The 14,996-nt window shown below is 38.3% G+C and overlaps 1 protein-coding gene across 4 annotated transcripts in view; it reads right to left on the minus strand.

The window, feature by feature from the left end:
* PIWIL2 (piwi like RNA-mediated gene silencing 2) overlaps positions 1-14,996 on the minus strand; it is a 76,535-nt gene that overhangs the window by 19,119 nt on the left and 42,420 nt on the right. Inside the window, exon 21 of one of the 4 annotated variants that reach the window (XM_072796346.1) lies at positions 5,788-7,447. The exons of the other annotated variants lie outside the window; for them this stretch is intronic. Within the exon in view, the coding sequence (XP_072652447.1) occupies positions 7,433-7,447 (15 nt within the window). The 3' untranslated portion in view covers positions 5,788-7,432. Of the gene's footprint in view, positions 1-5,787; positions 7,448-14,996 lie in introns of those variants that run through there. 4 annotated transcript variants of the gene reach the window in all.

Consider the following 14,996-nt stretch of genomic DNA (forward strand, 5'->3'; position numbering starts at 1 on the left):
CCATGATGTATATACATCCCCATGACTTATATAATTTTATAACTGGAAGTTTGTACCATTTGACCCCTTTCAATCATTTTGCCTACTCTCCTTGCTCCCCACCTCTGGCAACTACCAATATGTTCCCTATAAACTTGGGATTTTGTTTTTTCTTTAAGATGACAGCTGTAGGGTGCCTGGATGGCTCAGTTGTTGTTTCTGACTCTTGGTTTTGGTGCAGGTCATGATCTCATGCATCTGGAATCAAGTCCCACATTGGGCTCCATGCTTAGTGGGGTGTCTGCTTGAAGACTCTTCCCCTCTGTTCCTCCCCCCGCTTTGTGCACATGCACTCTCCCAAATAAATCAATCTTTTAAAAAATGACACGTATAAACTCATATGGTATCTGTCTTCCTCTGACTTATTTCAGTTATCACAATGCCCTCATGGTCCATCCATGTTGTTGCAAATGGCAAGATTTCATTCTTTTTAATGGCTGAGTTATTCTACTATAATACATATGCCACAATTTCTTTACTCACCTATTGATGGATAATTAGGTTGTTTCCATATCTCAGCTACTGCAAATAATGCTCCAGATACCATTTTAAGTTAGTGTTTTCATTTCTCTTCAGATAAATACCCAGAGACAGAATTGTTGAATCTTACGGTAATTCTGTATTTAATTGCTTTTAAAGATTTTATTTATTTATTCAGGAGACACACACAGAGAGGCAGAGACATAGGCAGAGGGAGAAACAGGCTCCATGCAGGGAGCCTGATGTAGGACTCAATCCCTGAACTCCAGGATCATGCCCTGAGCCGAAAGCAGAGCTTAACTTAACCACTGAGCCATCCACGCGTCCCTGTATTTAATTTTTTGAGGAAATTCCATACTGCTTTCCATAGTGGCTGCCCCAGTTTATATTCCCACCAACAGTGCACAAGCATTCCCTTTTCTCCACATACTCACCAATACTTATTTTTTTTTTTTTAAAGATTTTATTTATTTATTCATGAGAGACACAGAGAGAGAGAGGCAGAGACACAGGCAGAGGGAGAAGCAGGCTCCATGCACCGGGAGCCCGACGTGGGATTCGATCCCGGGTCTCCAGGATCACGCCCTGGGCCAAAGGCAGGCGCTAAACCGCTGCGCCACCCAGGGATCCCGACTGTATTTGATTTTTCAAGATTTACTTATTTGATATAGAGCAAGTATGAGCTGGGAGGGGCAGAGAGAGAGGCAGACTCCCAGCTGAGCAGGGAGCCTGCCTGACTCAGGGCTCATTCTTAGGACCCTGGAGTCATGACCTGAGCTGAAGGCAGATGCTTAACCAACTGAGCCACCTGGCACCCCCATTATCTAATTTTAAAAAATATTTTAAAAAAATATTTATTTATTCATGAGAGACACAAAAACATAGGCAGAGGGAGAAGGCTCCCCGTGAGGAGCCCGATGCAGGAATGGACCCTAGGTGACTGGGATCATGACCTGAGCCAAAAGCAGCCACTCAATCACTGACCCAGCCAGGTGCCCCTTTAAAAAATATTTTGAGGGAGTGTGTGCATATGTGCATGCATGTGCACACACACAAGTAGGGGGAGGAGTAGAGGGAGTAGCAGACTCCCCACTGAGCAGAGAACCCAATGTGGGAGTATATCCAAGGACCCTGGGATCATGACCTGAGCCAAAGTCAGACAGTTAACTGACAGAGCCACCTAGGCACCCCACCAGTATCTAATTTTAGAACATTCATCACCTAAAAAGTTAATCTCATACACATTAGCAATCACCCTGTGTTCCCCCCATCCTGGAACATACCAATGTACTGTTTCTTTGGATTGGCCTATTCAGAACAAACAGAATCATATAGTACATGGTCTTTTGTGACCAAATTTCACTTAGCATTTTCTCAGTTCATCCATGCTGTAGAATTATGAGTCCTTCATTCCTTTGTGTTGCCAAATAATATTCCATTGTGGGATAGAGCACATTTTGTTTGTACATTCATCAGTCTGTGGACATTTGGACTGTTTCCATTTTTTAGGGGTGCCTGGGTGGCTCTGTCGGTTAAGTGTCTGCCTTGATCTCAGGGTCCTGGGATCAAGCCCCATGTCAGGCTTCCTGCTCAGAGAGTAGTCTGCTTGACCTTTGCCCCTCCCCTGTGTTCATGTGCATTCTTTCTCCTCTCAAATGAACAAAATCTTGAAAAAAAGACTATTTTTAGACCACTTTTAAATTCACACCAAAGAAAACTGAGGTGACAATACAAAGTTCCCACATACCACCTCTTCAACTTACAGTTTCACATTACCATATTGTATTAGGGTGGTACATCTGTTACAATTAATGCACAAATATTGATACATTGTTCTTAACTGAAGTCCCTAATTTATATTAGGGTTCACACTATGTTGTACATTCTTCAGACTTTGACAAATGCATAATGTCATGTATACATCATTACAGTACCATATATAATAGTTTCACAGCTCTAAAAATTCCCTGTGCTCCCCCTATTTATCTTTCCCTTCCTTACACTCCCAAACCTCTGGCAAACACCAATCTCTTTTCCATTTCCATAGTTTTTTTTTTTTTTCCAGATGTGCCATAGTTGGAATCATGCAGTATGTAGTCTTTTCAGACTGGCTTTTTTCATTTTGTAATATGCATTTAAACTTCCTTCATATCTTTTCAGGAATTGATAGCTCACTTCTTACAGCTGAATTTTAATACTTCATTGTTTGGATACAAGGTTTAGTATTCCATTCACATATTGAAGGAGATCTTGAGTGCTTCTAAGTTTTGGCAATTGTGGATAAAGCTACAATGAACACCTCTGTGGAAGTTTTTGCAATGTCGTAAGTTTTCGGCTCATTTGGGTAAATACTAAGAAGCGCTACTGCTGAATATTATGGGGAAAGAGGGGATACTAAGAAGCGCTACTGCTGAATATTATGGGGAAAGAGGGGAATATTATGGGGAAAGAGAATATTATGGGGAATAGAGGCCTGAACTCACGACCCTGAGATCAAGAGTTGCATGCTCTACTGACTGACCCAGCCAGGCACCACAAGAATCTTTTTTCTTTTTTTTTTAAAGACATATTTATTAGGGATGCCTGGGAGGCTCACTGGTTGAGTGTCTGCCTTCAGCTCAGGGCATGATCCCAGGGGTCCTGGAATGGAGTCCTATGTCACTGTTTCTCATGAATAAATAAAAAATCTTAAAAAATATATATTTGAGACAGAGAGATCACACATGCATTGGAGGGAAGGTCAGAGGGAGTGGGAAAGAGAAAATCTCAAGCATACTCCATGCTGGGTATGGCTCCCAAAATGAGGCTTGATCCCAGAATCCTGAGATTATGATCTGAGCTGCAACCAAGAGTCGGATGCTTAACTCAGCCCCCCAGGTGACTCTCTTTTAAGACTCTCTTAAGACTTTTGAGGCAGGGTGCCTGGTTGTCCAACTCTTGAAGCTCAGGTCATGATCAAGCCCCACCTTGGGCTCTGTACTGGGCATGGAGCCTGCTTAAGATTCTTTCTCTTCCTCTACTTTACAACGTCTCTAAAAAGAGAGCTTTGAAAGAAACCGTCAAGTTGACTTCCAAAGTATCTGCACCGTTTTTGCATTCCTACCAGCAACGATGAATGAGAATTCTTGCTTCTTCACATTTTCATTGGCATTTGGGGTCATCTGTGTTTTGGATTTTGGCCATTCTAATAGGAATCTGGTGGTATCCCACTGTTTTTTATTTTTATCCCACTGTTTTAATTTGCCATTCCCTAATATTATCTTTTCATGGACTTTTTTTTGTTGTTGCCATTTTTGTATCTTTTTCGGTGAGGTGTCTTTTTTTTTTAAGATTTATTTATTTATTTATGATAGAGAGAGAGAGAGGCAGAGACACAGACAGAAGGAGAAGCAGGCTCCCTGCCGGGAGCCCAATGCGGGACTCGATCCTGGGACTCCAGGATCGTGCCCTGGGCCAAAGGCAGGCGCCAAACCGCTGAGCCACCCAGGGATCCCCCTGTTAAGTCTTTTAATCAGATTGTCTTCTTGAGTTTTAAGAGGTCTTTGTATATTGTATATTCTGGATAATGATCTTTATCAAATAGGTGTTTTGCAAATATTTTCTCCCAGTCTGTAGCATCTTTCCATTCTCATGGTATCTTTCACAGATAAGTTTTTAATTTTTTTAAAAACGTCTTAAGTAATCTCTACACCCAAACCATAAGTTTGGGGGCTTAAACTCACAACCCCAAGATCAAGAGTCACATGCTCTTCCAACTGAGCTACCTGGGTGCTGTAAGAAGTTTTTAATTTTCATTAAGTCCAACTTATCTTTTCTATTATGGATTGTGCTTTTGTATCTAAGAAAGTTATTGAAACCCAAAGTCACCTAGATTTTTTCCTGTTACCTTCCAGAAGTTTTACCATTTTGGATTTAAAATATAAACTTATGGTACCTTTTAAGTTAATTATGGTAAGAGAAAGGTGATTAGATCTTTTTTATGCAGGTGAATAGTTGTTCCAGCAACATTTGCTGATAAAGACTATCCTTTTTCCATTGATGTGTATGTGCTCCTTTATCATAGATCACTAGACTTCATTTATATAATTCTATTTCTGGGCTCTCTTGTTCTGTTTCATTGACATCTACTCTGCTGCCAAGCCCACACCACCTGGATTACTATAGCTTTATATTAACTCTTTGAGTTGGGAAATGTCAGTCCTCTGACTGTTCTTCAGTATTGTGCTGGCTGTCCTATGTCTTCTGCCTTTATGTGTAAATTTTATAGATTTCCACAATATAACTTGCTGAGATTTTGACTGGAATTGCATTGACTCAAAAAAAAAAAAAAAAAAAGTAATTACATTGACTCTACAGATGGAGTTGAGAACTGACACGGAGTCTTCCTATCAATGAACATGGAACATCTCTCCATTTATTTCTTTTTTATCAAAATTTTAGTTTTCCTCATGTAGATCTTGAACCAACTTTGTTAGCATTATACTTTAGTATTTCATTTTTAGGTGTCAATATAAATGGTATTTTAAAATTCAAATTCCAATTGTTTACTGCTGGTATATAGGAAAGAAACTGACATATATATTAACCTTGTATCCTGCAACTTTGTAATTTTTGCTTATTCCAGGTTTTTTAGTTGTTGATTCCATGTGGTATTTTCTGTAGACATTCTATCTGCAAACATTTTTCTTTCTTTTCTAATATTTGTATATCTTATTTCCTTTTCTTGTCTTTTTTGCATTAGTTAAGGCGTTCAGTATGATGTTGAATACAAATGATGAGAGGGGAAATACATATGCCCAATCTTACGAAAAACTAGTGTCTTGGGACACCTGGGTAGCTCAGTGGTTGAGGGTCTGCCTTTGGCTCAGGGGATCCCAGGATGGAGTCCCACACTGGGCTCCCCATGGGGAGCCTGCTTCTCCCTCTGCATGTGTCTCTGCCTCTCTCTCATGAATAAAGAAAATTAGCCACCTGGGCCACCCAACTATAGGGTTTTTGTAGATGTTCTATTATTAGGTTTATGAAGTTCTCCCTCTATTACTAATTTTTTGGGAGCTTTTGCTATTTTTTTAAACCATGACTGTCAACAGAATTTTGTCAAATGCTTTTTTTTTTTGCATCTATTGTTGTGATATTTATTCTTTAACCTGTTGATGAAATGGATCACTAGATTTTTAAATATTGAGCCAGCCTTGTATAACTGCAACACAACATGGTGGGTGTGTTCTTTTTCCAAGCATTGCTATAAACAACCAACCACAAACTGGATGGCTTTGAACAATAGACATTTATTCTCACAGTTCCAGAGGGTGAAAGTCCAAAATTCAGGTATCAACAGGATCATGCCTCCTCCAAAGGAGTCTATGAAAGAACTCTTCCTTGCTTCCTGTAGTTGCTGGTGGTTGCTGGCAATCCTTGGTGTTTCTTGGCTTGTACATACGTCATTACAATCTCTGCTTGCACATTCACAACAGCTTCTCCTCCTCTGTGTCTACTTCTTCACATGGCTTTCACCCTATGACTCTATGACCAAATTTCCCTCTTCTTATAAGAGTATCAGCTACTGGATTATATATAATCCATCCTAATTCAATCACTGCATCTTAACTTGGTTGCATCTGCAAGGACCCTACTTCCAAATAAGGTCACAAGTTCCAGGTGGACATGCATTTGAAAAGGTATGTAATTTTTTACTTTGTTGAGAATTTTTGCATCACCTATGTTCATGAGAGATATTGCTGTATGGCTTTACTGTAATCTTTTATCTGTTTTTGGTGTGAAGTGGTATCTCATTGTGGTTTTGATTCCCATTTCCCTAATTATTAATGATGTTAAAGTTCTTTTCCTGTGTTTTTTCTTTTTTAAGGGGGGAAGGGACAAAGGGAGAGAGAGAATCTTAAGTAGGCTCCACACCCAACACAGAACCCGACATGGGACTTTATCTTACAACCTTCAGATCATGACCTGAGCCAAAATCAAGAACCAGATGCTTAAGGGATTGAGCCACCCAGGCAACCTTTCATGTATTTGTCTATTTGTATATGGTCTTTGGAGAAACATCTATTCAAATGTTTCCTGGTTTTAAATTGGGTGATTTTTTTCTTTGTTGTTGAGTTGTAAGAGTTCTTTATGTATTCTGGAAAGTAGACCTTTACCAGGTATTTCAGATGAACGATTCCGTCCCATTTCATGGGTTGTCTTTTTACTTTGATGGTATTCTTTGAAGTAAAAAATAATAATAACAACAACAATTTGGGCAGCCCCAGTGGCACAGCGGTTTAGTGCTGCCTGCAGCCCAGGGCGTGATCCTGGAAACCTGGGATCGAGTCCCACATCAGGCTCCTGCATGGAGCCTGCTTCCCCCTCCTCCCGTGTCTTTCTATCATAAGTAAATAAATAAATCTTTAAAAAATATAATAATAATAATTTAATTTTGATGAAGTACAATTTACCTGTTCTTCTTTACTTGCTTTCACTTTCAGCATCACGTCTAATACATGGTCACGATTTACACCTATGTTATCATCCAGAGTTTTAAAGTTTTGGTTCCTATATTTGAGTGCTTAATCCTTTGGAGTTAATTTTTTACTTTGTGTGGGGCAAGGATCCAACATCATTCTTTTTTGCATTTGGATTTCTTTAGTCCCTGCATCATTTCTTGGAAAGACAATTATTTCCACCCCTGAACAGCACCCTTGTGAAAAATCCATTTACCATAGGTACATGGGTTTATTTGACTCAGTTCTATTCCACTGATCCCTAAGCCTATCTCTATATCAGTACCAAACTGTCTTGCTTATTCTAGCTTTAATAAGTTTTGAATTCAGAAGGTAGGAGTCCTTCAACTTGCTCTTCTTTTTCAAAATTGTTTTGCTTATTCTGGACTTTTTACATTTCCACATAAATTGGAAAATCAACTTGTCCATTTCTGAAAAAAAAAAGAATGTTACATTCTTGATACATATTTCATTGAACTGTAGATTAATTTAGGAAGTATTGCTACTTTAACAATATAGTCTTCCAATCCATTAATAAGTGATGTCTTTCCTTTTATTTACATCTTCTTCTATTTCTTTCATAAACATTCTGCAGTTTTCAGTATGTCTTGCCCTTCTAAGTTTTTCCTACATTTCATTTTGATTACTGCTAGTGTATAGAAGTATAACTGATTAGTGCATTTTTTTTGAAGATTTTATTTATTCATGAGAGACACACAGAGAGAAGCGGAGACTCAGGAGGGAGAAGCAGGCTCCATGCCGGGAGCCCGACGTGGGACTCGATCCCAGGACTCCAGGACTGCGCCCTGGGCCAAAGGCAGGCGCCAAACCGCTGAGCCACCCAGGGATCCCCTTAAAGTCTATTCTAATAGCAAGCAGTACAGCCACTCCATTTCTGTTTTGGTTACTATTTGTATAATATACAATCTTGTTCTATCCTTTTACTTTCAAACTCACTGTGTCTTTGACACTAAAATGCATCTATTGCAGAAATCATAACCATGGATTTTTCACTTAATTCATTCTCTAATTTCTATCTTTTAAATGGAATGTTTAGTCCTTCATTATAATAAAGGTAATTACTAATACGGTAAAATTTACATGTGCCATTTCACTGTTTTCTACATGCTTTCTTTTTTTTTTTTTTTTAGATTTTATTTATTTATTCATGATAGTCACAGAGAGAGAGAGAGAGAGGCAGAGACACAGGCAGAGGGAGAAGCAGGCTCCATGCACCGGGAGCCCGACGTGGGATTCGATTCCGGGTCTCCAGGATCGCACCCTGGGCCAAAGGCAGGCGCCAAACCGCTGCGCCACCCAGGGATCCCTCTACATGCTTTCTATCACTTTTCTCCTTCTATTCTTCCACCACGGCCTTATTTTCTATTAAATAGATATTTTCTAGTTACCATTTTAATTTCATTATTGTTCCTTTTGTTTTATTTTTCAGAGTTCTTTTCTTAGTGTTTTCCCTGGAGATTACAATTAACATATTAACTTGGAACAATGTCATTTGGTTAATATAACATTAATTTTAGTAATATTAAAAAAGTCCACTTGTATATTACTTTATACCCTCCCTTCTACTTTGTGCCTTTACTGTCACATTATATCTTGATACATTGTATACACATCTACTCAGATTTACATCTACTAAAAATTTTTTTAAAAAGATTTACATCTACTGCTTTATGCAGTTGTTTCTTAAATCATAGTCAAGAAAAAATGACAAAAATACATTTTGCTCTCTTTTATCTTTTATGGTTACTTTTTTTGGTTACCTTTTCCAGTTACCTTTTCTGGTGCTACTTACTTCTTCATGTGGACACAAATTACTATCTAGTGTTATTTCATTTCCACATGAAGGACTACCTTCAGTATCTCTTGTAGGATAGGTCTGCCAATGACAGATTATGCCAGCTTTCGTTTATCTGAAATTGTCTTAATTTCTTCTTTTTTTGATTGGGTTAATTGTTTTATCTATTTTTCCCTTTATTTTTAAAATTTAAACTCAATATATAGTGTATTATCACTTTCAGAGATAGAGCTCAATGATTCACTCTCCTTCATTTAAAAATATTTGACATAAATCACATATCATAAAATTCTCTATTTTGAACTGTATAATTTAGTGACTTGTAATATATTCACCAAGCTATGCCCTAACACTAATTCCTTAATATTTTCATCACCCCAAAAGAACCCTGCAATCATTAGCAATTATTCCCCATTCTTGTCCACATCCTCACTCTCTGGAAACCAATCATTTAATGTCTCTATGATTTACATATTCTGGATAATTCACTGAAGTAGAAGAATATAAAATGTGGTTTTTTTACAATATTTTTTTATTTATTTATGATAGTCACACACAGAGAGAGAGAGAGGCAGAGACACAGGCAGAGGGAGAAGCAGGCTCCATGCACTGGGAGCCCGACGTGGGATTCGATCCCGAGTCTCCAGGATCGTGCCCTGGGCCAAAGACAGGCGCTAAACCGCAGCGCCACCCAGGGATCCCCCTCTATATGGTTCTTAAATTTTTTTTAAACATCTTGTTACTGAGATATAATTCACAGACTATACATACAATTCACCAATCTAAATTGTATATATGTTTTTAGTATATACATAGGTATGTACAACATCACCACCCTACCCACCTTTCCATCCTTTCTGAATCTCAGCCCTAAACAACCACTGGCCTACCTTCTGTCTCTAGATTTCCCTCTCCTGCACATTTTTTATGAATGGGAATCTATAGTCTTTTGTGACTGGTTTCTTTCACGTGGTATAACATTTTCAAAATTCAAGTATTGGATGCTATTTGTCTCTGTTTCACTTTTTTTTTTCTTCCTTTTTTAAAAAAAGATTGATTTATTCATGAGAGACAGACAGAGAGGCAGAGACACAGGCAGAGGGAGAAGCAGGCTCCATGCAGGAAGCTTGTTGTGGGACTTTATCCTAGAACTCCAGGATCATGCCCTGAGTCAAAGGCAAACACTCAACTGCTGAGCCATCTAGGCATCCATCTTTCTTCCTTTTTAAAAATTTTTTTGTGGGCAGCCCTGGTGGCTCAGTGATTTAGTGCCGCCTTCAGCCCAGGTCCTGATCCTGGAGACTAGGGATCGAGTCCCACGTCAGGCTCCCTGCATGGAGCCTGCTTCTCCCTCTGCCTGTGTCTCTGCCTCTCTCTCTCTGTGTCTCCCATGAATAAATAAAATCTTAAAAAAAATTTTTTTTGTGTGATTGGACATCTCGGTGGCTCAGTGGTTGCACATCTGCCTTTGGCTCAGAGAGTGATCCCAGGATCCGGGATCAAGTCTCACATCAGGCTCCCTGCGAGGAGCCTGATTCTCCCTCTGCCTATGTCTCTGCCTCTCTCTCTCTGTGTGTCTCTTGTAAATAAATAAATCTTAACTTTTTTTGTAGGGTGCCTGGGGGGTGGCTCAGTCAGTTAGGCATCTGACTTTTGCTCAGGTCATGAGCCTCTCTTTGGGCTCCCTGCTTGATGGGGAGCCTGCTTCTCCCTCTGCCTCTGCTTGCTCTTCCTGCTGCTTGCGCACATACTTTCTCAAGTAAATAAAAGTTTAAAAATAAATAATTTTCAAAAAAACAAAAAAATAAATAATTTTCTCTTGATAGTTCTATATTCTTTTATTATTTAGTGTCTAATCTAGAAATTACAACAACATAAATCTAGTTAATCTAAGTAATATAAGTACTTTCAACTTTTACTCAATAATTCAAGAAACTATAATAATAATAATTCAGGAAACTAACAGCATTAGAATTTCATTTACTTCCTCCTTATGTACTATTTTCATTAATTTGAAACTTAAATATACCAACACACAATAAATACCCATTCAGGAATTGTATTATTTTATTTTATTAAAGATTTTATTTATTTATTTGATAGAAAGCATGAGAGAGGGCAGGGAGAGGAGCAAGCAGGGGGAGAGGGAGAAGCAGGTTTCCCTGCTGAGCGGGGAGCCAGATGTGGGGCTCTATTCTAGGACCCTGGGATCATGACCTGAGCCAAAGGCAGATGTTTAACTGACTGAGCCACTCAGGTCCCGAAGGAATTATAGTATTTTTAGGTAGTATGTATTCATTCAAATTTATCCCATATTTGCCACTTTTTTGCCATAACCACATCTAAGCTTCTCTCTAGGATAATTTTCCTTCTAGGTGAAGAATATCATTTAGTATCTTCCTTCAATGTGAGTTTCCCAGAGACAAAGTCTCTCAATTTTTTGTTTGCCATAGGGTATCTTTATTTCACCTTATTAGAAGTTATTTTTCATGAATACTAGATTCTACATAGGCAGTTTTCTTTTCTCTTTTAAAGACTGTATTTTTTTAAGTAATCTCTGCACCCAATGTGAGGCTCAAACTCACAACCCTGAGGTCAAGTGTCCCATTCTCCACTGACTGAGCCAGCCAGGTGCCCTTTTAATCACCTTGTGGCTTACACTTTTTGACAAGTTAGCTATTAGTACATTTGTTGCCTTTTTAAGGTAACCTTTCTTTTCTTTTCCTTTGAGACTGGTCTTAACATGTGTGCATGTGCATCGCATATGCATATTTGTCTTTCAACAGTTTTACTGTAATATACCTAAGTGTACTTTTTTTTATATATATTCTACTTGGGATCTTTCAGACACCTTGTATCTATTGCTCTGTTGTTTTCTGTCACCTTCAGAATATTCTTTACCATAGTCTTTTCAGATATTTCTTCTGTTCTATACCCTCTTTAACTTCCTTCTGGGCCACTTATGCATATATTATAACCCCATATCTCCCATATCTTTGTATCTCAATGCTTCCGTTTTTTTTTTTTTTCTCCTTATCTCTCAGTTGACTTTTTACTTCCTCAATTAAGTCTAAACTACCATTACCCAGTTTTTTTGCATGGAGATGTTTTTCCCCAAAATTTGTACGTTGAAGTCCCTAGTACCCTGGAGTGGGGTTGTATTTGGAGATAGAGCCTTTAAAACTAGATTATTAAGTTTAAATGAGATCACTGGGGTAGGCTCTAATTAAATATGACTTGTGTCTTTGTAAGAAAAGGATATTAAGACACAGATACACACAGGATAAGACCATGTGACTGAGAGAAGACAGTCATCTACAAGAAAAGATGAGAGGCCTCAGGAGAATCCAGCCCTGCCAGCACCCTAATCTTGGACTTCCCATCCTCCAGAACTGTGAAGAAATAAGTCTTTGTTAATCTACCCAGTCTATAGTACGTTGCTATGGCAGTCCTAGCAACCTAATACACCCATCCTTTGAGTATTTAATTTTATTTGGCAGAAATTTCAGTTCTAGAAATTCCAACTTTTTTTCCTCATAGTTCCCAATTCTTTGCTAAAATTCTTACTGTTGTATTTTACCTCTTTGAATACAGTAAGTGTAGCTATTTTTTTTAAGATTTTATTTTTTTAAAGAGGGGCTTAGAGAGATTGATGGGGAGAGGAGGAGAGAGAATCTTAAGCAGGCTCCATGCCCCAGCACAGAGCCTGACACATCACTTGATCTCACAACCCTGAGATCATGACCTGAGCTGAAATCAAGAGACCAATGCTTAACTGACTGAATCACCCAGGCACCCCAAGTGTAGCTATTTAAAAATGTATCTGGTTGCTCAATTATCTGAGTCTTATATGGATCAGGATCAAGCATCTATTTTTTTTCCTATTTTTAGTCACCTCATTTTCTTTGTGTTATTAGTTATTATTGATTGATTGGTAAGCATTGTGGAAACATTTTGATGCCTAACATAATGTTACCTTCCTTCAGAGAATTTGTATTTGCTCTGGCAAGTAGCAGTTGAGTTCACCTAAATTCATATTTAGGTGATGAGATGAGCACTGGGTGTTATACTCTATGCTGGAAAATTGAATTTAAATAAAATTTAATAAATAAATAAACTAATTCATATTCAGGGACTGACATGATTCAGTCTACCTATAGTTCTTTACTCCAACTCTGTAGCCCTTTAGATTCACAACTCAAGGAGTGGGGAAGTATACTAGGGACCACCACTGATTTAGGAGCCCTGGCCTCTGTTTTTGATCCTTAAAGACTTTCAAATGTGCTAAAGCTTTTCAACTTTTAGCTACTGCTTTCAGAATTAGAATATGCCTGTAGGGTTTCTGTCCTTTTGTATCTTGCCTTTCTTATGGTTTTCTTCATTAACTCTTCAGTTAAATTTAGGTGTATTTTATATACATGTTTATATATAAGCACATACGTATGTCCATGTATATATGTAATATACCTACCTACAGACACACAGATGGGTAGACATGTAGGTGTGTATATATAATCTACATGTACTGCTTTCTAGAAATTGCATGCTAAACACAGCATTGATAATACTGTTAATAGAAATGAGGGGAAGGGATCCCTGGGTGGCGCAGCGGTTTGGCGCCTGCCTTTGGCCCAGGGCGTGATCCTGGAGACCCAGGATCGAATCCCACGTCGGGCTCCCGGTGCATGGAGCATGCTTCTCCCTCTGCCTGCTTCTCCCTCTGCCTGTGTCTCTGCCTCTCTCTCTCTCTCTGTGTGACTATCATAAATAAATAAATAAAAGTTTAAAAAAAATATTAAAAAAAAAAAAAAAAGAAATGAGGGGAAGCCTGGAATGAGGTTTTAATACAGAGAAGATTTATGTTTACTTTTTCCAAGAGTCTGGAGTATTAGCACTATGAGAAACTCAGGAACGTAAGCATTCGGGGTCATTGTATTTGATTTCAGGGATAGAAAAAATTCAAAGATAAGCCATAGTTTGCTCTAATGGTTATATACTACTCACTCACGCTTATTCCTACAATGTAACCCTTTAGGGCACCAACCCAAAATGTTGGAGGTTTCCTAGTGTCATCTACACTTAGTGGGTTCTAGAATCTAATTATTGTCCACCTGGAAAATTGCAAGACTGTCAAAAGCACTCCTTAGAATATATTTACTGAACGGGGAAAAAGGGACCTTGAAAAATCTCCTCCATAAAAGCAACGAGTACACTGCAAAACTGGTCAAAATCAAACTTTCTGGAATTGTGGATACTAGCCAGAGGTTTGCAACAATCTGAAGAGCATTTGTTCAGTTAAACCGGCTGAATAAAAAAAATAAATAAAATAAAATAAAGGCTGAATCTCACAAGCTTTGTGGTATTTTAACTTGTTCTACTCACATCCTCCTTTCTCTGCAGTAGCATCTATAGCCTCACTACTATGGTAATAATGTAGCAGTCATGGGGGGGGGCGGGGCAGAACAGGTTCCAGGCATTTAAAGAAGTGTATGTCTAGACATTAACTGATCACTAAACTACCAAGGGAAATTTTCAGTGCTACACATAATCTAGGTTACAGAGATTGTAAATCAGGCAGAAAAGCCATCAAATAAAAAATAATAACAGCAATTCCTGGGAGTGGAGATCTAATTTGCAGAGTTGCCACATATATGAAAAATGTCTAGTTTCCAATAAAAAATGAGACATGTTAAGAAATAGTAAAATAGGGATCCCTGGTTGGCGCAGCAGTTTGGCGCCTGCCTTTGGCCCAGGGCGCGATCCTGGAGACTCGGGATCGAATCCCACATCGGGCTCCCAGTGCATGGAGCCTGCTTCTCCCTCTGCCTGTGTCTCTGCCTCTCTCTCTCTCTGTGACTATCATAAATAAATAAAAATTAAAAAAATATAAAAAATAAAAAAAAAGAAGCCAAAATCATACAGTGAGGAAAGGACAATCTTTAAAAAAAAAAAAAAAAAAGAAATAGTAAAATATGGCCCATTCACATGATAAAAAAAAGTAGTCAATAGAAACTGCCTAGGATAAACCCAGCTGATGGCTTTACTGAACACGGGACTTTAAATCAGTATTTTAATTACTGTTTAAAAAAATAAAGAAAACCACATCTAAAGACATTAAGAAAAAAAAAATAAAGACATTAAGTATAGAAAGTGTCTCACCAAAT

The sequence above is a fragment of the Canis lupus genome, chromosome 24, assembly GCF_048164855.1.
Source record: "Canis lupus baileyi chromosome 24, mCanLup2.hap1, whole genome shotgun sequence".
In the NCBI taxonomy this organism is placed as follows: domain Eukaryota; kingdom Metazoa; phylum Chordata; class Mammalia; order Carnivora; family Canidae; genus Canis; species Canis lupus.